This window comes from Haliotis rufescens, unplaced genomic scaffold, assembly GCF_023055435.1.
Source record: "Haliotis rufescens isolate VD_foot unplaced genomic scaffold, xgHalRufe1.0.p SCAF_4, whole genome shotgun sequence".
In the NCBI taxonomy this organism is placed as follows: Eukaryota; Metazoa; Mollusca; class Gastropoda; order Lepetellida; family Haliotidae; genus Haliotis; species Haliotis rufescens.
The window spans coordinates 50,036,284-50,063,436 of NW_025964112.1; the positions used below are offsets into that span (position 1 = coordinate 50,036,284).

Consider the following 27,153-nt stretch of genomic DNA (forward strand, 5'->3'; position numbering starts at 1 on the left):
TCAGGCGTGGTGCCATTGTTCTGTGAAAGGATGTTCATGGGTATTGATGAGAAGAAAGCTGCGGGAGAGAAAACTGAATTTGAGGTGAGACATTACAGGAAAAATGTATATCTGCAGAAATAAGACTATTTGATGCAGTAAATGGTTAAAGAATTTCTGCTGAAGTATATGCTTAAAGAATATCTACAGAAGAAAATGTTTAAATGTGAAAGGAAATGGTTAGGTGAGTCATTGAGATAAGATTTTGCATCACATTAGCAATCTTTTAGCTTCTTAGCACGGTTCATTACACTTTTAGAATAACTGTTACATATGACAGATTTGTATTTAGAAGCAGCAAGAGAACATTAAAAAAAATGAAATGTTTACAATTGTCTGCAAAAGTAAATGTGTAAAGAGAGTATGCATAAGTAAGGTGAATAATTGTTTTAGGTTGGTTTACAGAATTTTCTTTTGTTGTTGCTATTCGGTGGACAAAATGAAAAAAATAATCGTCTTCAAATGAACATGTCAGTGTTCGAAATCAAATTTTAACCAAAATCTCAATTAAAATTCTGAATTTCCTGAATTCATGCCCCTAGACTGCACTCACGGGGCACATCATAGTCGCCATTTTCTCACTCTATGTCATATTGAAGGGCCGCAACTGTTATCGGTCTACATCACTTCAAACTTTGCGGTAAACACTACGCTATGTATTTCATATCTTGCAATGAATCCTCTTTTCAACTCAAGTGATATTTCATGTCAACTTATTTTTGTTTTTATTCAACTATGCCATTAAAGTTGGTATTAAAAAATATCAGAAAAGTAATTTGAATTTTAGTTTCATTTTGATATTTTTCATATCGGTGGATCTGTAGCCCTCCCTCTCCAAGAAAGATTAATCCCCTAAATGATTAAGGAGAACACAGAAGTAAATTCTCAAAGAGTGTTCAAACAGAATCACAGTAAACTATGGTTATAACAAACCGAAGGGGCCACTAATTTTAATTCATTATAACGGTAGTTCATTGTGAGCATGCGTACAGCATATATACAGCGAATGGATGGGAAAAGAATAGTTCATTATATCGTCAGTTTATTATAAGCATGTTTGTTATAAACATAGTTTACCATAAAAAAAGGAAAACTGTAGGAAAACTGTTAAATGAATGTCTGCAAAATAAAACATTGTGCATTCTATAGACCTGTTAGTGTGCCTTTGTCTGGACAGTTTTCTATCAGAGTCAGTTAGTCAAAGTCAAAGATATGGATGTAATTTACATAGGAATTAACGCCTTACTGAAAGCCATTTTTCATTCATTTTGCATTGCACTAACAACAAATCATGAACCATCTGATGACAACATTTAGAATATATAGCTGAAATGGGAATCCTAACCAGTACTAGCACTGACAGGTCGCTTTTAAGTGATGATATCATTTATTAATGGTTTGCTTCAGGTGAACTTCAGCATGTTGGAGATCTACAATGAGCAAGTGCGAGACTTGCTGGATTCCAGATCTAAGAAAACTGGATTGCGTGTCCGACAGCATCCCAAGAGCGGGTTCTATGGTTAGTATAGTATTGAATTTCAAGTCCAGATTGTTTTTACATGTATGGTCTACCATCGGCATTAATCATAGTCTCTTGGTTATTGTGTCTGTATTCTGATCCAGGTGGATCTATGTCATCATCTCTTTCTTTCATAAATTCTAGGATGTTTGTTTCAATGTTAAATGGTGACAACAGGTTTTTCTTACAACAAATGTATAAATTCAAATTGAATAGACTGCTAATACTACAGTTGTACAGTAAGTACCATCCAAACTATCGAATATTGGCAACATGAAATAAAGGGTCCCCATTTCTCAACAAACACAGATGGTTTATATTTACATGCATGTATTTCTCCATGCTCCATAATAGAGTGACAGATACCCAAGATGACATACTATGTATATATCTATATAGATAAACAATTCTAAGGTGAGTTTGTAATTTTACCAGCATCAAAATATAGGATGTTTCCAAAAATATAGTGACACAAGTTGTCTCAGAAAGCAAATGGACTTAAAAATATTATGAGAGATAGACTATTAAATAATTCAGTGTATGTTTCTGTTCTTAGCTGATGGCCTGAGGGTTGTGCCAGTCAACAGCTATGCCGAGATCGAACAGAGGATGGAGGATGGTACGACCAACAGGACTGTTGCAGCCACCAACATGAACGCCACAAGCAGGTAGCGGATACTTCTCTCACTTAACTTATCACAGCTTGTAAATAAGATGTCAAAGGCCTAGCATTTTACAGTTCCACCCGTGAAGATCCAGGGTAGAATATCTCTTCAGCAACCCATGTATGCCATAAAAGGCGACTATGCTTGTCGTAAGAGGCGACTAACAGGATGGTCAGGTTTCGCTGACTTGGTTGATGCATGTCATCGTTTCCCAGTTGCATTGGTCGATGCTCTTGATGTCAATCACAGGTTTGTCCGGTCCAGACTCGATTATTTACACTGCCATCATATGGGTGGAATATTGCTGAGTGCGGCGTTAAACAACAAACAAACATTATAGTTGAAATGAACACAAACAGATTTCAAACAAGGGACACATTCATTGACAATAACATCTAGAGTGACACTAAGTGTGAAACTGGTCAGTGTGTCCCCTGTGGTTTTACTTGTTTAACGTGGAGGAAGAGGTCAATAAACAGTTTGCCCCACGCCTGGGTGGGGTGTGGGGGACCCCCAGGACCCCTCCCTGGATCTGCCTATGTTAAAAATAGCACTGGGACCCTGTTGGTACCAAGGAAGGCAACAGACAATGCCATGAGAGGAAATTGCCACTCTGCATAACCATGAGAGTAGGTGATCAATCTACATGTTCAAAATGGATGTCTTGAAGTGCAGATAGTCACACTACGTGTACTTAAGAGTAGATGGTCACTCTACATGGCCAGCAGTGTCACCGTACATACCCACAGAGAAAGTGGATAAAACTGTCAAAGAGGCATAGACATTTGGTAACCCACCTTATTTCATGATATGTAGCTCCTTTGAAGCAAATTAAGTACAAAGTTATGTCAAAATGGTGTTAAATCGCTCACTCACTCACTCACTCACTCACTCACTCACTCACTCACCAATCCAAGCAACTACCCACCAACCAAAGCAACCACCCACCCACCCACCCACTCACTCACTCACTCACTCACTCACTCACCCACCAATCCAAGCAACTACCCACCAACCAAAGCAACCACCCACCCACCCACGCACCCACCCACCCACTCACTCACTCACTCACTCACTCACTCACTCACTCACCCACCCATCCAAGCAACTACCCACCCACCAAAGCAACCACCCACCCACCCACCCACTCACTCACTCACTCACTCACTCACTCACTCACTCACCCAAGCAACCACTCACTCATCCAAGCAACTACCCACCCACACAAGCAAACACTCACTCACTCACTCACTCACTCACTCACTCACTCACTCACTCACTCACTCACCCAACCAACTACCCACTCACTCACTCACTCACTCACGTCTGACAATACACTGACATCCATTCCAGTGATTGCATTAATGAATCTCATCACCAGTACCAGCAATTAGAAATGAATGTTTTAAAGAGTCCATGCAAACCAGAGACACAAGAGACCACACCAACATCACATGAATCCATCTGAATTACCAAGCATTGTCAAGCTCATACACATGCTGTGTGATGACATAAAATATTTACACCCACATTGTGGTATGTCTGGGTGTGTCTCTTTAGTCGTGGACAAGTATATGTTACCAATGTATCACCCTAGTAGCTTGCTATACATTATAAAACAGGACTTTGGTTTATCAGAATAGGCATTGAATGCTTTGAATTAAATAGCTTCAATTTGGTCATGGCATGCATAAAACTACAAAGTCTGTTAAACAAGCATGGCAGAAGAAAGATAAAATATTGCAAGATACAATTCAGTACAGATGGTTTGATTTTGTGTTTCGAATTGCAATATGTTTCATGATTGTGTGTATTCTGGGTTATCTCAACTCCTGGCAATCAAAGTATTGTGACAATTACCAATACCGGTATTAGTATAACCATGTGAGCAGTTTGTCCGCTGATATACAGTGATGCTAATCAAGTAGCATGATGCTGACCTGTATCAATACATTGTAACACTATTAGTTGTGGATACAAGCAGGCTACCAGTAATAACAATTGTCCTTTTTTGGCAATTTCTGACAATGAGTGAGTGAGTATGGTTTTACACCACTTTTAGCAATATTCCAGCAATATCACAGTGTGGGACACCAGAAATGGGTTTCACACATTGAACCCATGTCAGGAATCGAACCCGGGTCTTCAGCGTGACAAGCCAACGCTTTAACCACCAGGCTAAACCCCCCCCCCCCCCCCCCCCCTAGACAATGAAATGATATAAGGCCACTCATTTGTAATTTTACTGTTTAAGGGTCAATGGTTGGAGCTGTACACACAAACTGACCAAAGGCAAGATACACTTTCTGGCCATTGAAAATACCATAACTACAGTATCCGACGTAATAAGCGCCCCGCTCTAATAAGCGCCCATGGCGATATTTGCTGATATATTGGCTAGTGAACAATCCCAATTAGCACCCCTTCCGATTGATCAATGTACACAAGACCTATTTATTCGTGTATATAATACGCACTCGTGTGTAATATGCACCCTCAATCATGTGCAATTAAATTCTATTAAGAGCCCCCTATTTCTAATTTTGAGAGTGCCCTGGTTGCTTATTACGTCGAATATGGTATTAAAGAGAGAAAACACTTTTTCTGAAAAACATGACTCCTTGTTACTCTTGTGACTCCTTGAGAGTAAGCATGGTTTTTTTTTAACAGATCTAGCTTTTATTCTTTTCCACACAAAGAGGATTTATCTGTATGGTACAGTTTGTATTCAGTTACACAACATCATATTAGAACTTCATAATAATTTCATCCATAAAATGGAACAGAGTAAAATATGCCTACTACTAATATAAAGTACATTTGCTATGGGCTTAACTCCATACACTATAGACCCGTGAAGATTCCGGGGTAGAATAGGTCTTCAGCAACCCATGCTTGCCGTAAAAGGTGACTATGCTTGTCGTAAAAGGCGACTAACGGGATCAGGTGGTCAGGCCTGCAGATTTGGTTGATGCATGTCATCGATCCCAATTGCGTGGATCGATGCTCATGACATTAATCACTGGATTGTCTGGTCCAGACTCGCTTATTTACAGACCGCCGTCATATAGCTGGAATATTGCTGAGTGCGGCATTAAACAACAAACCAACCAACCAACCAACCATACACTATATGAATGCTCACAGCACTACATAGGATAGGGAATTATGTTCTAATTCACTATGTTCAACCGAACATAAAACATTTACTATGACAACATACTCCACTCATGGGTAATGCCTACCGCTGTTAACAGGCGAGCGGGTTTATTTACAAAATCATACATGTAGACACGCAACTGTCGTGTTATATTCCATTCCAAACACCGACACTCCATATTCTCTAAGGTATTCTTTCTGTAACAAAAACGTACATTTTAATATTTTTGGCACATAAAACCGTTACGAAATACTGCAATATCCTTGTAATATCGCGCTTGAACACTTTATAAATTACTGCGAAATTAAAAATATAAAGATAACTTATCTGGACGGTGGGTCTTCTTGTGTATACAAATCCATGTCTGGACTCCTGAATCACCTCTCTGTGGGATCACTCACTGAAAGAAAGCAACACCCTTCTCCGTGCTAAACAGCACTCAATGCCCTGCGGCAATTTTTCCCATACGGTTTTACCTGCCATTCGGCAACACTGCAATAACAGGCCGTCCAACACAGACAAGCATTACACTAAAAATCTGATTACCTTTATGTGTATATTTTTAACAAACAAAGAAGACAACAGCTCGCCTGTGTGACGCGAAGGCCTCGAGTGGTGTTTCTTGCCCTCTCCTCTGCACCTTAAGCACGTGACGCCACCGCTTTCACGTGCACAGCCTTCTTCAAATCACATTCGTTACCGTATTTACCCCATAGTAAATACATTTATGTTCTAATTCACTATGTTCAACCGAACATAAAACATTTACTATGACAACATACTCCACTCATGGGTAATGCCTACCGCTGCTCGAATTAAAAGAACGGGTCCATGCAGCAGATTTATTTCGACTTATTTACAATCCCAACATTGATGACACACTCAACAGTTCAGAAACATTGTCTTTGATATAACCGTCTTTGGCCTTATCTGACGCCCAGCGTCCGTGTCTCTTGAACAGTCTGTCTGTTACTCCGGCGTTAGCTGCAGCAGTCGCCCCTCCTGACCGAAAACTGTGAAGACCCACTTTTTTGACATCTTCACCGATTAGTTTGAATTTCTCAATAAAGATTTCCCTCGCTCTGGTATATGATAAAGGTTTCTGACCTTTAAGTACATACTTTTGTACAGATTTACAGAAGGAAAGTTGACGAAAAATATATTCATTGGAAGTTTCAGCAACATTTCCAGCAATCAGGTACCTGTTTAGCATATTTACTGGACATAGATCTGAGCCTGTAGCAGCGATCAAAACATGACGCCCATCCCTATAAACGTCAGTTTTACTGTTCTCAACAAAAATACTCATGAAGCCATCCTTGAATTTAATGTTTGACCGTCTGATATTCACTACTTCAGAAAATCTGAAAAACCCAGCAAAAGATAAAAGTGACATTGTTAAAAACCTTAAATCAAGTAGAGAGGGAGTTTTCCCAGATATACTAACTAATTTCTTTAACGTGTCACAAGTAACAGGTTCTTTTTTCTTGACTGGAGTACTACACGTTCTTAATGCCGCTTCTCTGATGTTCACAATCAAATCATGTTTACAAGGATCTGGCAGACATGCAAGCTTGTGCGCCCAACTAATACCGTAAATAGCTTCCATGACAGATGGAGCTTTCTTACCTCCCTGAACAAGTGATGTAAGATACAAAGCAACATGAAATGGATGAGCAGGCAAACATGTAATCTCCTTAAATTTTGAACTCCATTTTTTCCAACTATTATAAGATCTTTCATACTTATAGACTGTCGCTGGGGCCTTAGACTTGAGAACTAAATCTGGCATATGTCCTGCTAGATCAATAAGGTCTGTATGAACTAAATTGTTCTTCAGCTTCCAGATACCGGAGGAGAACATGTCTGAAACAACAACATTGATCTCATGGAATAATTCTAACTGCTAATGCGTAGCCATCGAATTTGTCAAACAAGGATTTCTTGCTGCCGCCTGAAAATGCAATACTTCCATTTAATTGCAAACTATCAGCGATATAATGTTTGAACTTTCCGTCATCAAAAAGTGAAGTCCAGAACACAGCTGATTGCCACCTAGGCACTACTAAAGTTATGCTAGCTTCACTTTGAAGAGCATATCTAATAGCCTTTGTTACCAAATGCACAGGGGGGACAACCCAGTTGTTATCATATTGCCATGACTGTGTAAAAGCATCTACTGCTTCTGTGCCAGGGCACCAAGATCTGGAATTGAATCTACACAACTTAGCATTATAATGACTAGCAAATCTATCAACAGTATGTGGACCCCACTTCTGGTTTAGCAACTTGAAGACAGCATCAGTAACAATCCAGTCATCAGCATCTTTAAATTTACTTAACGCATCTGCTCTGTCGTTCTCTGAACGTGGAATCCAGCTAAACTTTATCCTGATGTTATACATCCTAACCACGGTGAACACGGACATAGCAAGCTCCTGTAAGGATGAATTGAAACTACCAAAAGAAACAATTTGACAGCAAGCCTTGCTATCTGAGAACCACTTAACAGTCTGATTAGACAGAACCTCTCTGAAAACGTTCAAAGATAATTCAACAGCCTTCAATTCCCGCCAAGTTGAACTCTTGCCCACTTGATCCTCGTCCCATAAACACTGAAATACCCGGTCAGAATTCTGTATATAAGCAGCACAGCCCTTGGAACTAGCATCTGAGAAAATGGTCAAAACAGGAGCAAAAGTTTCATAAAATCTTCTGCTATTAAAAGTGTAAACATTATCTCTCCAGAATATAAGTTCAAATACACACAGGGGGTCAACTAAACTTTGCTTTCTATCCCAACTTGAAGCTCTTTGTATTACTGAATACATGCGTCTAGTCAAAAGTCTGCAGACATCCCCATAAACTGGTGAAAGAGAGATAATTTGTCCTGTTAAACTAGCCAGGTTACGTGCTGTGAATTGCGGTAAACCTGCCAAAACTCCTGCGCATGTGTTTCTCACATTATCTAATCTCCTAGAAGGAATAGATATCACACCTATGTCAAGATTCCAATTCAGCCCGAGCCATTCAAGGTGTCTTGTGGGTTCCCAAACTGACTTCTGATCGTTACAAACAAAGCCTGCTCTGCACAAAGAAGATTTAACAAAACCAGATCGCTCCTTGCCTAAGGCTTCAGACGAAGCAAACCCAAATCCATCATCTAAGTAAACTACAACATCTACAGAATGTTTTCTCCAGTATCTAACTAATGGCCTAAAACACTTAGTAAATATATAAGGGGCCGAGGTTAGACCAAAAGGTAAAACTGTGAAACAATAAAAACGCTGTACACCTTTAACTGACCAAGAAAAGCCCAAAAACGTGTGTTGACTAGGGTGAATATCTATGTGGTGATACCCAGACTTAAGATCAAACTTGTACATGTATCCACAAGGTCTAACGAAATCCAAAGCAATCTTGTAATCCTCAAAGACTATCTTTTCTTTCCAAACATATTTGTTTACCACTCTTAGGTCTAAAATCAACCTTTTCTTACCAGAGCTATTAATAGAAACTGATAGGGGATTTACAACCTGAGGTAAGTCTACGACTTCAACAATACAGTTGTTTAACAGGAGATCCTGGATAGCCTCAGAGACAAAGTCGCTATGTTTTACAGCAGAAGCGTTGTTCTTACTAATAGACAAGGGAGGCGACTCCACAAAGGGGATGATGTAACCTTCCATAATAGTTCTAATGATGAATTCTGGAGCTTCTATATCCTTCCAAAATGAGATGTGCCTCTTAAGATTTTCCTTAATGTTATGCTTACTCGCTGACGTATCTGTTCTGTCAAGATAACTAGGTACAGGTACAAAATCAGTACTAATACCTCTGGTTTCAGGTTTGACTTTGTCTATGGGTGAAACATCAAGTTGTGACCTACTACTAGGCTGTTCTGATATTGAACGGGAGACCTGTGGCAAATCCATGTTAGTTTTTCTTTTAATACTTCTGCTTGAGTTCTGATCCCCTGAAACATATGTAATACGATCTCAATCAAGATAGTAACGCATTAGCCACTCAAATATATATGTCATATCTCAAAAGTGGTTTTGATTTACCTGAATAATCACTGCTTTTTGCAGGCCTCTGTAGGCTGAAGTCCTTGTGGTGGGTTGAAATTACTTGACTGTGATGACCTCTGGGCGGCTGCAAGGGGACATGTGGCTCTCCAGTGCCCAAAGGCTCCGCAAAAGTAGCATTGTTGGTTTGGAAGTGGTGTTTTCCTGGGTTGAAAACGAAAGGGCTGGTTCTGCTGAACCTGAGGGGCCTGTTTGGGTAATTCGCTGTTAGGATTGGGGAAAGTTGCAGAAGGATAAGGACTATAACCTCTACCACGGGAATTGAAAGAAGTAGGGCGCTTTCTGCGCTGTGCCTTACTTTCTGCTCTCTCGAAACGTCTCTCTTCATCCGAGTTTGAAGCCAACTCATCCCCTTCCAACTCCGAGACTACTGCCCAACCGGCTGTAGATCTGTCTGCAAGTCTAATGTGCTTGTTTCTTTTACTGATGTTAGAGCTAATTTCTCTCAAGACATGCACACAATCGACTGTGTTATCCCGATTGATAAACCGAATAGCAGAGTCAACCTGATCCAAAATACCAATGTTGAACTTATATTGTAACTGATTCCCTTTGAATCTAAACTGTGGAGAGTCAAAGTCTTTTCTAGCTCTCTTAATGACAGAATACGACCTCTGCTCAGTTTCATCAATAATTTCACTTTTGAAAGTTTTCAACTTAAAGTCCATATATTGCTTAAAAAGTTGAAACGTTTCGTACCCTTCAACAGAATCCTGTGCTTTGTTAGGTTGACCAGGAATGTGTAGTTCTTCAACGGAGTCAAGATTTTCCTGCTGTGGTGAATCCATTCCGAACAAAGAAGACAACAGCTCGCCTGTGTGACGCGAAGGCCTCGAGTGGTGTTTCTTGCCCTCTCCTCTGCACCTTAAGCACGTGACGCCACCGCTTTCACGTGCACAGCCTTCTTCAAATCACATTCGTTACCGTATTTACCCCATAGTAAATACATGACTCTGCTGATACAAGGCCATAGATACAAGACAAATAGATGTGGCAGTTGGTGTTGATTTGAATTTAATAAAAGAGTCTGAACAGGAATGTCTTGAGACATGGCTGGAAGATTCCCTTGTAAAGAGATGATTCCACAGAACTGCAGCATTGTATGCCAATGACCTCTGCCCAAACCTTGTCAGTTTTGTCTTTGGTATACAAAAGAAATGTTTCTCAGCAGATCTAGATGGTTTATACATTCCTGCAGAATTGGCAGAGTTTCATAACTGAGAGTTCTAAGGGTGTGTACTATAAAATGTTTAAAGAAAATATAACCTGTGACAAATATCTTTATCTGCCTAAAAACGTTTATCACCCAGTCTTAAAATTTAGAACCACAAACCATAACTTACCAATTGAAACTGGACGCTGGTCTGGTATCCCAAGAGTGGAACTTTGTGTAATCTATGTAGTTTTCCCACGGTTGGTGATGAGTTTCATTACCAATTCAGACGTGAAGATCTTCTCCAGTGGTAGTCTATGTACATACCTAAAGATCTCTCCGAATGGCCTAATATGTATAAATTGAATTTTTTTTATCAAGCATTAGACTAAAAGACATGAAAAACTTGTACAAACTCATCAGTACCATCTTTAGAAATGTTGTCATCTTGATAATATTATGATATATGAATTTATATTATACGTTTTTCTCATGTACCACCATTGATGGGTCTTTCTGAGAATAAACTGAACTTGCACTTGATAGTCTGTGTGAGCAGTATCATCTTATCATTGTAATTAATACATATTATCCTTATAAAAACGTATTAAGATATCTGTTTACATCGTTAGATCTGTAACTTAAGAGTAACTTGCACTATACGCCATATGACTAACAGATCATTTACCACCAGATAGAAAAACAATTATTGGATTTAATGTAGCGTCTTTCCAAGTCAACACTGAGCCATTACTTCTCTGATCAGATGACAGGTCTTCTTGTGTGGCCTTGCTAAATGAGAATAGTAATTAGCGGATCTAAGAGAAATTAATTAGACGATGTGGCATTGTCTGTCAAGCGTACGTCAATTTACTATTGACATTTCTACAATAAAGCTTTCAGCTAACCAAACTTTCCTTTGACTATACTCAGCGAGCCAAACCAGAATGATCAATAGATGTCTATTCTTATTCATGAGAATGAAGCTTCCGTATCGATTAATCTGATCAGGTATTCGATGCTTCGGATTTTTACAGACCATCCTTTAAGATATTTTGGTTTGCTGTATACTGTAATTTCAGTTGGTAAACATGTTATTCAATAATTGTAAGACAATTGGGATTGTGTGCTGAAATCTTTTGCTTCAAAGCCTGGACATCCTCTAGATTGTATGTGTAAGAATACTTTCCTTGACAAGAACCATCATTTTTAAAACATAAAACTAAATAAAAGGGACAAAACTTGTTCTATAATTATAAGAAATCTCTGCTGAAAGCATAGTTCAACTATATCAGAAGCATGTGTTTATGAATCTATACCAAATACTGTATATGACCACGTATAAGCCGAATTTTGAGGACCAGAAAAAAGATTCTGTAGAAAGGGGTCGGCTTATCCACGGGATACACTTTCATTTTCTTTTGTATTTCGGCTTATCTACGGGGTCGGCTATATCCGTGGTCATATACGGTAGTGATGACACGAGGTGTTTGTGAAAAGGTGAATGTATCCTACCCACCGGTGACACCCATCACAAACACATGTAAAGGCAAGTCAATCATTTACCTGAAATAACACGGGAACATGGGAAAAGATGCTTCAAGTTTGGAAATACCCTCATGTCTACCATAAAACATTTTGAAAGCTTTACTGAGGCTCAGAATGTTGTAGCCTTGAACAAACAACTTTTGAGCAAGAGTAATAGGACGATCTTTGAAATCTTTGTAGAAAGAGCATGCTCTCGATTGTACCGAAAAAGCTGTGAAATGTAGAAACCAAAACCTGGAATATTGCTCGGCATCAAGGGAAAGTTGACTGTTGGAAAGTTGAAGTCATCCTTCTTGACATACACTGTTGTGGAGATTATTTTGTCACTCTGAATCTTTATGCATAGATCCAAATACGAAACAGATGAGAACATTGCACCCTGGGGATCGTCTCAAAAGGATTTGGTTATGATGTACTAATAAGCAATGTTATCATTAACACATATTAGGGAACTGATACTTTATATAACACCCCCTGGAGGGCTGTCACAAATACAGACAGACGTTTTGTAATGTGTCATTGATTTTCCGAGGGATATTGTGTTGCACCATCTGTGTCTGGTAATAATGCTTTCTTTACTGCCTCTATAATCAATGTCCTGGGTTCCAGTTACAGGCAATATCAGTGAGGATGAGATTCCAGTCTGGATTAATGGCATGCTGAGTTTAATGTTACCCTTTCTAAGTAGAAGGAGGGGGAAAGTATACGATAATGTTTTGAATACAGTGATACGTCAGATATGCTTTCAAGAGAATATTAATTCAGATGTTCCTCTGAGAGAACACTAATTCAGATGTACCTTTGTGAGAACACTAATTCAGATGTTCCTCTGAGAGAACACTAATTCAGATTTTCCTCTGAGAGAACACTAATTCAGATGTACCTTTGAGAGAACAATAAATCAGATGTTCCTCTGAGACAACACTAATTCAGATGTTCCTCTGAGAGAACACTAATTCAGATGTTCCTCTGAGAGAACACTAATTCAGATGTTCCTCTGAGAGAACACTATTTCAAAAGTATTGCTATATGTGGACCTCTATTACAATAGTATTGCCATAGTTGGACCTCTATTTCAATAGTATTGCCATAGCTGGAACTCTATTTCAATGGTATTGCCATAGTTGGACCTATGTCACAACAGTGTTGCCATAGTTGGACCTCTATTTCAATAGTATTGCAATTGTTGTACCTCTATTTAAATAGTATTCCAATTGTTGTACCTCTATTTCAATAGTATTCCAATTGTTGGACCTCTATTTCAATAGTATTCCAATTGTTGGATCTCTATTTCAATAGTATTCCAATTGTTGGACCTCTATTTCAATAGTATTCCAATTGTTGGACCTCTATTTCAATAGTATTCCAATTGTTGGACCTCTATTTCAATAGTATTCCAATTGTTGTACCTCTATTTCAATAGTATTCCAATTGTTGTACCTCTATTTCAATAGTATTCCAATTGTTGTACCTCTATTTCAATAGTATTGCAGTGTTGTTTTCATCTATTCCAATGGTAGAACTGGTTCCAATATTCCCCCTACAGTTATATCTCATACACATGCCAAACGACTAGATCATGTAAGACACTAATAAATTAAGATTTGCATTCGACAACACTGTTTGTCAAAGACTGCTGTCAACTTCAGTGTATGGAACTTGCGTAACCCACCATTGATTTGTGCCTGTTGGTCGACGCAATGTTTCTCAGACCAGCCATGGGAACCACTTGTTATTGTTTGTTTTGCTTGGAAGGCATGTGTGCTTGTATTGAGTAAGTACTCTTGCCACATCGCTGTACAAGCCGGAGTTCACCCAGTCTGCAGCGTTCACAGTGCAGGTGTATTTAAGGCAGCAGCAGTAGGTACAAACTGACCTGAAATAACACCACTGAAATCAATGGTATGATTTATTAATTATGGCTTAGTTCTGGAAGAACGTTAAATACACTGACAATTGACAATGGCTTCCAGGCGGTTCACGCTCTGCTGGCTGGCATGATGTATTGATGCATGAAGTAAGGATTATTATGGTCTTCTTGACCTTTGACCCGAAAGTGTGCAGGTATTGACCAATGGGTTGCTGTTAGGAGCACTGACTGTCCTCTTCCCACGCCTACATAAGGATATTGTTGTTGATAATCTTGTTAGGCTGATAATTCTATATACTGGTTGGTTGGTGAAAATAAAAATAATTGATTTCTGATAGTTTTACTTAAGAATTAACGTATGGAGGTAGAAATGGAAAAACCAGAGTGCATACTGTGTAGTGAGTGAGTGAGTTTGGTTTAATTCTGCTTTGCAAAGTATTCCAGTAATATCACGTCGTATCAGCTTAACATGTTGGATCAAAAGCCTGAAGTAGTTTACCACTTTGTGAAAGCCACGACCACAGGTTTGGTGCTGACAAACAAAAAATAAAATTTTGGCAAATTGGGTTTGAAACCTTGTCATGGGTTCCTGGCGTGCCCAAGGGATATAACTCTTTACAGCAAATTGCAGTACTTTAGACGACTGGGCCATCCATGCCCCCACATAGTGTAAATCTGTTACGCTAATAAGATTATACGCAAAGTCTACATACCCATTTTTACATTTATGCCTCCATAAACACACTAAAATTGTAAACAACTATACGAAATCAGTGTCTATTTTGGGGGGTGGGGGTGGTATGGAAACATAAATGCAAACAATATTGCTCACAGTGAAACCTTCCTCTTTTGTTGTTTGTTGTTTTACGCAACACTCTGCGATATTTCAACTACCTGCATATGACGTCAGCCTGCAAATAATCAACTCTGGACCAGACAAACCAGTGATTGATATACTAACAACATCCCACACGGTAGGGGTACGATGACCTGCAATCAACCAAGTCACCTAGCCGGACCACCTGATATGTTAGTCACTTCTTACGTACGACATACATAGGTTGATTGGGATCAGTTCTGTCGTGGAATATCCACGAATCAGGCACTTCACCAGGAATGGCAGAGGATCCAATGTTGAAAATTTGACGTCTGATCAGCAGCATGAGTGAGTGAGTGAGTTTGGTTTTACGCCGCTTTTAGCAATATTCCAGCAATATCACGGCGGGGGACACCAGAAATGGGCTTCACACATTGTACCCATGTCGGAATTCGAACCCGGGTCTTCGGCGTGGCGACCGAACGCTTTTACCACTAGGCTACCCGACCGCCCCTCAGCAGAATGAGGAGATGCCTCGTGAATGTCATCCTTGAGAGGATGGATACTCCAGAAACTGATTGCAGAGTCAGTGGGGATTCCTAGGTTGACAATAATCGCTTTTCACTGCATTATCTGACAGTCCGATTCATGGGGTGGGCTGTGGGCTGTGGGCTGTGGGCTGATACTTTTCAGCACTGTTCAAATGAACATTTATAGAGTTCTTCGCATAACACAAACAAATTGGTACTGATTGCTAGTGTCAGCTTCATTATTTGTGTGATGGTAGTGCTAGGCGTTCTGTTTGTCATTTTCTTACACTTTTGTCATGTTTCCAAAAATGAAACACGATAGTCATTTTTATTCCCCCGGCATATAATGTGGGTCGATATAGTCATCTTCTGGTCTGTCTGTCCATCCATATTTCGATTCCGGAGCATGACTTGAAAACTGTGAAAGATGTTTCATCCAAACCTGGTTCATGTATTGACCATGGGATGAAGTGGTGCCTTTTGCTATTGTGGGGCCGGGGGATTTGTCTTTTACTGATGACCCTTGTTTAATGTTGCACATATATCCAAAAAAGTGGGAGGTGCTTTACTTATGCTCATTTGTATACCGTATTCGACCTATTAAGCACCCAAGGCGCTCTCAAAAATAGAAAAAGGGGGCTCTTATTAGAATATAGTTTTGGTAAGAAAAAAAAATGGTGTTGAAAGATTGTTAATGTTGTGGTTTATACTGACAGCCCAATATGATACAAAAATAAAGTCTGTGCGTATTATACACGACAGCTATATTTTCCAGAATTTATATGCCCATAATTAATGGTGCATATAACACACGAGTGCGTATTATGCAAGAATAAATAAGACTTGTGTACACTGATCCATCGGAAGGGGTGCTAATTGGGATTGTTCACTAGCCAATATATTAGCAAATATCGCCATGGGCGCTTATTAGATCGAGGTGCTTATTACGTCGTATACAGTATTTATTTATATATCATCATAAAGTCCTGTAAATAAAAACATAATCTGCAGAACAACATTCGTCAGTGACATGTTTACTTCTTCGGAACAGTACAAGCACGGGGGTGGTGAATTATGGCTGTACAGACACTGGCTACATGGGGAGAGATTAAAGAAGTGTGACCCCCAGCTTATGTGTAATGCAGAACTTAGCATTCATGCCTAGTAGCCTTAACACTGCACATAAAGACTGTATACAGATTAACTGATAGCGAACCAACTGTCCTGAAAGGTCATACGTATTGTACAATAGCTGATACCATGCAACCATATAAATATTTGGATCAATCAAGGCCAGGTTGGTATTGTGGATGGCTTGCACACTATAGCATTACAGAGGGTCCTCGTTCTGAATGTTGACTGAAGGACAAGGTACACTGCTGTGTGAAAGCCTGGGCTTTGTTGGAGTTAATACACTTCTTTCAGGATGGCTTGAACATGTTGACTGGTCCCTTTATACTGTTAGGAGTTCTTGAGAAACTGTGACATAAACCGATTTATTCTTAGCCACAATAAACATTGAGTTAAAGTGGTAGGGCATCTTATACACTGTTTAACAATGAAGTGTACATTATCATAAGTGTAGTTTGATGTCATTTTATGTGTATTAAGAAGTATGGGTTTTCTTTGCTCTTGAGTAATTTTTTGGTGATAGATTTTTTTATAATGGCTTTTTTGAGATGAAGATAAAATCTTTTTAATATATATGTAATAGAGACACCCTAAGGGGCTCTTTGATTCTACATCGGGAATCAGCAGATTCTAGTGATTTTTTTTACTTAAATCATAGGGCTGGGACGGGTAACTCGAGTACCCTGGTCGGGTGGGTCCTGAGTAGGACCCGGGTACCCAAAGGACTACCCGGACCCGTGGTTAGTCACGTGATATACTGGAATAACATAAACAATAAAACTCAATGGTTACACTACAAGTATAGCTAATGTTCACATTTCTTTCTCACTATGCAGGCATTAGTTCTGACTTTTATATGTTCGAGTAAGGATAAACTGTCTGTTAGTGTATGCATTATCAGATTGTTTTATACATGTGTCTAAATAGTTTTTGCCAGGGCTGCCGTAAAACAATTCCAATTCAGACATGTTGTACCTAACTCTAGAGACCTAAAGCGGGTATCCGGGTAGGGCTGGGTAATAGTGTGTCGAGGACCCGGGTAGTAAATTTGGACTCGTCCCAACCCTATTAAATCATGCTGATATATATTTTCTCTGTAACTTTGCATGATGGCTTATAGTTGTGTCAGTTTTACTTCTTAAAATGCAAGTTCAGAATGGCCAGTGAAATCCTGTCTCAGAATCTACTGCAACAACAATAGCGTGATGTCGTCATAATGGTTTAGTGTGGAGTACACAGTTTTACAGCCCTAGCACTTGTTCTGGTATCTTCTGTTTGGGGTGATAAAACAGCATGAAGGCAGCTGGTGATGTTTTTTATGTGCTATTTCACTTTAATGTATATAGATATGATGCTCCATTCCCAGACTGGGTTGTAGACACTTTAAATGCATTATTCATGATAGATATGATTTGAAAAATCAATTCTATTCAAAGCATACATGTTGTATAGTATTTGATAAGGCAATCTCGGCTGTCTAAACATTTTTGTGTGTGGGGCTGTGTGGGTGTGGGTGGCTGTGGTATTCAGTGTCTGAAATAACTGCCTGCCCACCTGCCCATGGCTGGTAACTTTTAGGTCGGGCTGCGTATGGTTTTCTCGACCTGCCCGACTGTTTGGCAGATAATTTTAAGCCAACTTACATATTCATTTTTTTTATAACTCTTCGTAGATTCTCAAGTAATTGTTTGCATTATTTCAACTAAATGAAGACGCGATTTGTCTCTTATTTTTTTCAATCTTACAATATTTTTAATGTTTGAATGCTGCCTAACTATCTTGTTGGGTTCTAAACTTTTTGGTGGTGATGGGTGTCGGGTGGGATGTGTGTGTGGGGGGCGGGGGGGAACAACCCCTCAGAACCTGTTTATCCTTGGTAAACCCTAGTTTCACATTCCATGCAATTGCACTTTCAATCATGGTCGTCCAGGTTTCACAGTTAATGGCACTGGAACTATCTCACAATGAAAGATTTTAAGTCAATATGTACTTCCATTAACAGCTGAGCACCGATCTCAATAACAATTAAGGCATGGCATATTGTGATGTATCGTGTTGTTGAGGAATTGTTCATTTCTTAATGAATTAACCATGGCAGAACAGCAAGGACACTTGCACTGAATGTCAATACTGTCTCACCTTTTACTGAGTCACCGTTGCACCAGGTCGACCTGGCCATCAGGTGGAGTTACTGAATGCAGCCCTTCACTTGATGGGTGTTGATAGTTAGGTAATGTTAACTCGGCAGACAACAGCTAAAGGACACACATGACGTGCATGTCTGTTAAGTGTTTGTCCCCAGTATCTAGGGGAGGGACGTGGTTGTGGAGGAAAACCTTCACCATACAAGATACAAAGACATAGCAAACAGAATACCCATTTATCATCTGTGTAAATGTTTTGTTTTCACTTCTGAACATATTTATGTGGAGTCATTATTCTCTAATATTTACAAGGATAGACTGCTAACAGTTCAATAAATGTGTTTTTATTTTTGGACATTCCTAAACGTTTATAGATCTCCATGAAACCTTCTTGGAGATCCTTTTCTTCAACTCTGATTTTCATTGAGATCCTTACTGTCAAACATATTTTCATAGAAATCCTTATCAATACAGACTGTCATTGAGATCCTTATCATCAAAACACTGTGATAGATATCCTTATCATCAATACACTGTGTGATAGATATCCCTATCATCAATACACTGTGTGATAGATATCCTTATCATCAATACACTGTGTGATAGACATCCCTACTATCAATACAGACTGTCATAGAGATCCTTATCATCAATACAGTCTGTCATAGAGATCCTTATCATCAATACAGTCAGTCATGGAGATCCTTATCATCAATACACTGTCATAGAGATCCTTATCATCAAAACAGTCTGTCATAGAGATCCTTATCATCAATACAGTCTGTCATAGAGATCCTTATCATCAAAACAGTCTGTCATAGAGATCCTTATCATCAAAACAGTCTGTCATAGAGATCCTTATCATCAATACAGTCTGTCATGGAGATCCTTATCATCAGTACAGGCTGTCATAGAGATCCTTATCATCAATACAGTCTGACATGGAGATCCTTATCATCAATACAGTCTGTCATAGAAATCCTTATCATCAATACAGTAGGTCATAGAGATCCTTATCAATACAGTCTGTCATAGAGATCCTTATCATCAATACAGTCTGTCATAGAGATCCTTATCATCAATACACTGTGTGATAGACATCCCTATCATCAATACAGACTGTCATAGAGATCCTTATCATCAATACAGTCTGTCATAGAGATGCTTTTCATAAATACAGTCTGTCATAGACATCCCTATCATCAATACAGACTGTCATAGAGATCCTTATCATCAATACAGTCTGTCATAGAGATCCTTTTCATAAATACAGTCTGTCATAGAGATCCTTATCATCAATACAGTGGGTCATAGAGATCCTTATCATCAATACAGTAGGTCATAGAGATCCTTATCATCAATACAGTCTGTCATAGAGATCCTTATCATCAATACAGTCTGTCATAGAGATCCTTATCATCAATACAGTAGGTCATGGAGATCCTTATCATCAATACAGTAGGTCATGGAGATCCTTATCATCAATACAGTAGGTCATGGAGATCCTTATCATCAATACAGTAGGTCATGGAGATCCTTATCATCAATACAGTAGGTCATAGAGATCCTTATCATCATCAGTCTTCCATAGAGATCCTTATCATCAATACAGTAGGTCATAGAGATCCTTATCATCATCAGTCTTCAATAGAGATCCTTATCATCAATACAGTCTGTCATAGAGATCCTTATCATCAATACAGTCTGTCATAGAGATGCTTTTCATAAATACAGTCTGTCATAGACATCCCTATCATCAATACAGACTGTCATAGAGATCCTTATCATCAATACAGTCTGTCATAGAGATCCTTTTCATAAATACAGTCTGTCATAGAGATCCTTATCATCAATACAGTGGGTCATAGAGATCCTTATCATCAATACAGTAGGTCATAGAGATCCTTATCATCAATACAGTCTGTCATAGAGATCCTTATCATCAATACAGTAGGTCATAGAGATCCTTATCATCAATACAGTAGGTCATGGAGATCCTTATCATCAATACAGTAGGTCATGGAGATCCTTATCATCAATACAGTAGGTCATGGAGATCCTTATCATCAATACAGTCTGTCATGGAGATCCTTATCATCAATACAGTCTGTCATAGAGATCCTTATCATCAATACAGTAGGTCATAGAGATCCTTATCATCATCAGTCTTCCATAGAGATCCTTATCATCAATACAGTAGGTCATGGAGATCCTTATCATCAATACAGTAGGTCATAGAGATCCTTATCATCAATACAGTAGGTCATAGTGATCCTTATCATCAATACAGACTGTCATAGAGATCCTTATCATCAATACAGTAGGTCATGGAGATCCTTATCATCAATACAATAGGTCATAGAGATCCTTATCATCATCAGTCTTCAATAGAGATCCTTATCACCAACAGTCTGCCATGTTTTGTATTTCAAACATATTTATGGCATTGAAAGCATATAAGCAGTAACTTGGTAAGCCAACATGAGGTGGGCACCCCTAAAGAAAACTAAGCAATCTTTGCAAAGCTTTCGTTCTACACTATTATGATGTCATATTGTGCATTGTGACGCAAAAGGTATGATGTCCAAGCTTTCTGTTGTCCCCAAAACTTCAAATACATTCCCTTTGTAGATTTCTGTCGTGTTTTCTGTTCGAAATATATTGCCACACATCCTTTGAATATTGTAGTAACCACAAGTTTGCATTTTCTCACCTGTAATTGCGGATATAATTATTGAAATATGCCTACCGATAATGACTGAAAAAAATTACTATTCTATGAATATTAGCTTCCATGCTGATACGGTCGTCAAACCAGATGTTTCAGTCAGAGGGTGTTTATTGTGATTTAATAGCCTCTGGCTGACCAATCAGGATCAAGTAATTTCCAAGTTCAATGTTGAATATCGGAATGTTTCATCTGTGTTTCAGTCGGGCCCACACCATCGTTGGCATCACCCTGCTGCAGAAGTTCACCAACGCTGCTGGGGAGGACACCACCAAGTCTGCCGTCATCAACCTGGTCGATCTCGCTGGCAGGTCAGTCTGTGTTCCACATACAGTCAAGTCTCGTTAATCCGACATCGTTGGTTGCACATGATTGTGTCGGATTAACGAGTATGTCGGATGAACGAGACCCCTGCAAAGTCCCCTGCAGTTTTGTAATGAAGTCAAATTCAGTAACAGAAAACACATCTAAGTGGTGTTCGACAAAGCATGCAGCCAGTGCGTGTCAAAACACAGGGTTGTGTACTCGCGGGCAGATGACCACGGCGTACGCTGACCACTGTGTCGGATAAACCAGACTAATTAATGAGTGATTTTGGTAATTCGTTGCAAATTAGGTGTGTCGGAGTCGGAGTGCGAGAATGTCGGATTAACAGGACTAAATAGCACTGAATCAATCGGTACCCATCATTTGATAAAGCCGAGTGTCAGATTAACGAGTGTCGGATTAACGAGACTTGACTGTAGTTGGAGGCCATGTATCCCATTTATTTAAAAAAACAGATTGTTAGGTGACACTCCCTGAGCTTTGTTGTGTTTCAGGGACACAGAAACATATTTCAGCCATTTCAGACAATAAAATATATTTATATCTCACAATATTCCAGGAACTAATGCCAAAGATTTGAGACCATTAAAAGTATATGTGCATGAGTGGACAAGATGGAACAGTGTGTGACCGGACAGTGACCGATGATGCAAGGGCTTGTGAAAACACTGGCCCCTGGGTAATATATGGTACCTAGTGTAGATTTAGAGAAGTGGGCATTGGGTCAAGATGGGGATTATATTGGGACTTTTGGAGTTTAACACGACCTATGAGATAGCTAGATTTCAAACAAGTAAGAATATTTATAGTCAAACTTTCCTGGATGTTGATTGGCAGGTGAAGTTTTATGGAACATCCTCGTCTCAAATTGGCCCCATTTTATCAAGCAACTGCAAACATGGCGAAGGATGCCTCTGTTCTCTGTATTAGCTATTACATTCTTGCAGGGAGATCAAAGACGGTGCTGACCCTTCCTATGTCAGGCTAAGCAATGTATTCAACAAACAGGGAATAGTAATTGCTTGCTGCCCAGATTGTTTCTTATGAGGACCATCTGCCAACCAAATTAACGTCATCATTAGAATAGTGTAATTTGGTCTAATTATTTTTGAAAATGTTTAACGTAACACGTTTAACCATTTACTGTCCAAATAACATTTTAAAACCATGTGCACTGATTTTAGTATGTTCTTAGTATGCCTCCCGACTTAGGTCCTAAAATGTTACCGCCTGTACTGACAACTACACCCTCCATCTCATTGAGCAGGTCCCACTCTGATCTGTGGCCCCAAAAATAAACATTCTGCAGTCAAATTTTGCAACCAAATTTTGATAATTCTGCACATAATTCTGCAAACTTTTAAGCTTATTTTTCGTGAATTTTGTATTTTTGCACCTGTTTGACTAGTGACGGGCATTTTTATGTGGACTTAAAATTAGCTTATTGAAGGGGAATCAGCAGGTGAATATGCAAACCTGCACTTTCAATATGCAATAAATAGAGAATCTCACCTGAGTGTCTTTTGATATCAAATATATCAACACGAGTTGATAAAAGTGGAAAAATTCCGAGGCTTGCCGAGTGTTGATATATTTGATATCAAAAGACACGAGGGTGAGATTTTATTTATCATCTAACATCATTCTTCCAACTTTTTCAGTTTGTAGACAGTAATAAGCAGTGTCTGAAGTGTAAAAAGTACTGCTTACAGCTTCAGTAGCAGAGCCATTAGTGATGTCATTTGATTGTGACGTCATGGTAACCAGTGACGTCACAATGGTCTGCAAAGCATTGTGATGCAATTTCATTGCAGCGATATCTACAGTGTAGATATCGCTTGATCTCACCCATCTCCTGTGGGAGCCAGTTTTGGATGATAATACATGTTTACACATTTAAAACCTGCTTTGGAATTACATGTTGATGTTTTTGACGAAAATTCTGCAGCAGATAAATGCAAATACTTCACATGATGTGCACAAAATGTGACTTTCTGTGAGATAGGTACAATTCATCATTGTATGGGTATTTTTGCAAAATATTCCACGACTGCAGAATCGTTGAATACAGCAGGCACTGATGGAGTGTTTTATGAATACTCCAGGATGTCAGGGGTAGTCCAGGACGTGCATAGTGGGTAAAACTGTCTCATTAATGTATGTTTTCAAATGCCTGTTCTTAAACATAAATTACAAGCTTGTTGCTGCTATTGAAAACAACGAAACTAACTCTTTTGGAAATTTCAATTTTCAACCAGTTGGGTACAGTGAATGAAGTCCACTTTGGTAATATGATAGGAATATGGCTAAAAGTGATGTAAAACCTTACTTGCTATTAATTAGCCTAGGTCAAATGCTATAAGTTCCACATACATTTATGCATACTTAGCTTATATTACTTTAACAACAAACAAAAAGATAACTTTAAAGTGAGGTTACTTTTAATGTTAGCAGGTGCAGTTACATCCTTATTTACAAATTATTAGAAAATAAAAAATATTTAATGTTTCAGCTATACTTTAACTTTATTATTAAGAACCAGGTTGGTTAGCTTACCCTTACTTGGCAATACCAGTACTTAGAGCAACAATATTGATTATTTTTAGACCATAGCATATTAGACCTGTATTTTTGTACTACTCAAGATGCCACAAATGTTTTTTTTAACCAAAGTGATTGTTTATTTCTTCAGTTCTTCATGTTATGTTTTCTCTTCCAGCGAGAGGGCAGAGAGCACTGGCGCCACTGGTGACCGACTCAAAGAGGGTGCCGCCATCAACCAATCTCTGTCATGTCTGGGAAACTGTATTGCTGCTCTTGCAGACAAGAGCTCTGGGAAAAATATAAGAGGTATGATTTGTCTCCAAAGTTGGAATGAAAACTTTAGTGTACAGAGTGACCATAGCACTAGATGCCCAACTGACCAATTTCATATTACATTTAAGTTACGGTTCAGAATATGCATAACAACACACTGGGGACATTATTCTAGCATTAACATAGGTGGATCCAGAGGAGTGGTCAGTGTGTCCGGACTCCCCCCTTTTGAAAACCAAATTTGGTATGTTGTCGGCAGTACAATTATTTAGAGAGGATTTTGATATTTTGGAGCAGCCCTTTTAAAAACACTGGAACCACCCTTGATTAACATGCCGGTGTAACAACAGAAAACAGAAATTCTGTCAACCAACTAATTCAGTGATCGAGATGCTGTTCAGAGTTATGTCCCCTAGTTGCAAGGATCTGCCTGTTGTGCGTTTTACCCTCAGGCCGGCCAGGATTACACTGTGCATCACTTAGGTCCTTCTTTTAATGTTTAGAGGACACACCATGTTTAGACTGAATATTGTTCAAGTGGATTAAAAACCTCACTCACTCTCACACTGCACCCTCAAGGGCAGATAACCCTTACTCACAGGAACATGAAGGAGTGAGTGAGTTGTTAAACCCTTTTACCCACTTTCAATAATATATATTTATATCATGGTGTGTCAACTTAAATGTAAAGGAACCCCAAAGTGACTCAGATTGTAGAGAGTTTGTAACAAATTTGAGAAACACACAAGCAAGGATAGGGAGATGACAAACCAGTCTGCAGTCTGCAGCTACCCTATCTGGTAGGTGAGAGATGGGACTTTCAACAGTGAATTATAGTTTCTTTGACAATTGAGCACAATGTGAAGCTATTGCTAGATCAGGATAGAAATATCACACTCTAATGAAAATCAGATCTCACTTCTCGCTACCGCAAAACAAAGATCTGAGGACATTACAGGTTACATCAGATTGACCTTTTGCGAACTTAGACCTACCAATGAAATTACTGACAAGAAGTCTGCAATCAGAAAGTAGCTTTCTTGAGCAATATTGCGCTAGTTTCAAACTGTCAACTTCCATTCCAGACTATGCTTTGAAATACATTAATATAAGCCTGTAACTGTTGAATACTCTCGTGTTGACATTTTTATGGTTGCATGATTAGAAAACACATTCCAACTGTCACTTTCCTGATCTGGTATGCAAAGCTTTGATTGGTCGAATGAAAGGTTGTTTTAATGTGACCCATAATGCAATGTCCTCAGATCTTTGTTTTAGCGGTAGCGAGAACTGACATATGATTTTAAGAGATAAGTGATATCACAACAGTTCTTAGTGTGATAATTCTGGATTGTAACCATACATCATGTTGCTGCTGCAGTTCCCTACAGAGACTCTGTGTTGACGAAGCTGCTGAAGAATGCCTTGGGAGGAAACAGCAAAACCATCATGGTACGTATCTCCAGAACTTGTTACCTTGAGATTAGTCTGTCATACAGACCCTGAAACAAATATATAGCCAATAAAGCCTTTGCAAGTCTGTAATATTTGTGCAAGTCTAGATTACTGCAGTGTCAGGTCTGAAAATGAAGAAGGTCTCTTGGCTCCTTTTGATTATATTTTATTACTATAATTTAACAACTGTTTTTGTGTGTAAAATATATTCATTTCAGAGACTAGATGTTAGATACTCTATTAAAGCATTCAACAGATGTTTTAACTCCTTTTATACTTGATATATAAGTATGTTTTTAGATATCAGTAATGTGTAATTATGTAATATCAATTTAGAACATGCAGGGATGTTTAATAAATTAGTTTACTGAATTGTCTACCTTGAAAAAATGAACAGTGGTAAAAAAAGATCTGAAAAGCATTATGATTTTCATTTCCCCAAAGGCAAACCTATATGTGCATATATGCACCAAACTGTGCATATAGTACTCTAAACTGCAACACTGATGAGACGAATGTTCTGCATTATGGCATGGCAACATGTTTAAATAACTCAAAATCATCTGAAAATATTTTTTTTATTTTCTGCCCCTACACACTTGCTGCCAAAGATTTTTATACAATTTTTCACGATACAACATTGAAAAAGATATTGCTTTCAAGACAGGTAATCAACAGAAATTCTATGGTGCTTGGATGCTGTATCATCAACTTTTCGAAAATGTGGAGCAGCTTTCAATTTAATTTTAGTTTTGTACTTAAGATTTTAATGTTTGAGACCATGTACTTTCCTAAACTGCAATATGATATATAAACAAGAGTGAATGTGTGAGTGAGAAGTATGTTATTTTCTGTATAAAAAAAACAACAAAGTAAGATGTACTGATAAGTTGTGCTTTATGTCATGGGCTTTCTGCTACCTTGGGCGGAAGCCCATTTATGTAACAGGTGTGTCTTTCTAAAAACAATAAAAAATAAAAATAAAAAAAAAAGATTTTTATACAAGAGTTCTGTAATCCAAGAAAAAACATTTGTGGTCTAAACATTAATTGAACACTTCAGTAAGAAGACTTGTGTAATAAGAAACCAAATTATCAAATATTCTTGTACTGAAATTAAAATGGTATTAAAAGAATGTGTTATCCAGAGTAATAAGCCAGGT

The 27,153-nt window shown here is 38.6% G+C and overlaps 2 protein-coding genes across 4 annotated transcripts in view; one reads left to right on the top strand and one right to left on the bottom strand.

The window, feature by feature from the left end:
• The window catches only part of LOC124151348 (kinesin-like protein KIF28P), a 61,358-nt gene that overhangs the window by 6,918 nt on the left and 27,287 nt on the right, over positions 1-27,153 (top strand). For all 3 annotated transcript variants that reach the window (XM_046523760.2, XM_046523766.2, XM_046523774.2), the window contains exons 4-9: positions 5-84; positions 1,447-1,558; positions 2,115-2,226; positions 21,596-21,703; positions 24,439-24,569; positions 25,918-25,988. In XM_046523760.2, coding sequence (XP_046379716.2) covers positions 5-84; positions 1,447-1,558; positions 2,115-2,226; positions 21,596-21,703; positions 24,439-24,569; positions 25,918-25,988 — 614 coding nt within the window. The remainder of the gene's footprint in view (positions 1-4; positions 85-1,446; positions 1,559-2,114; positions 2,227-21,595; positions 21,704-24,438; positions 24,570-25,917; positions 25,989-27,153) is intronic.
• LOC125372315 lies at positions 8,176-10,414 on the bottom strand. Its single transcript, XM_048381758.1, has 2 exons — positions 10,171-10,414; positions 8,176-9,873 (listed from the first exon to the last, which is right to left on the bottom strand). Exons 1-2 carry the CDS (start codon positions 10,257-10,259, stop codon positions 9,459-9,461), a joined length of 504 nt encoding a protein of 167 aa, XP_048237715.1. The 5' UTR covers positions 10,260-10,414; the 3' UTR covers positions 8,176-9,458.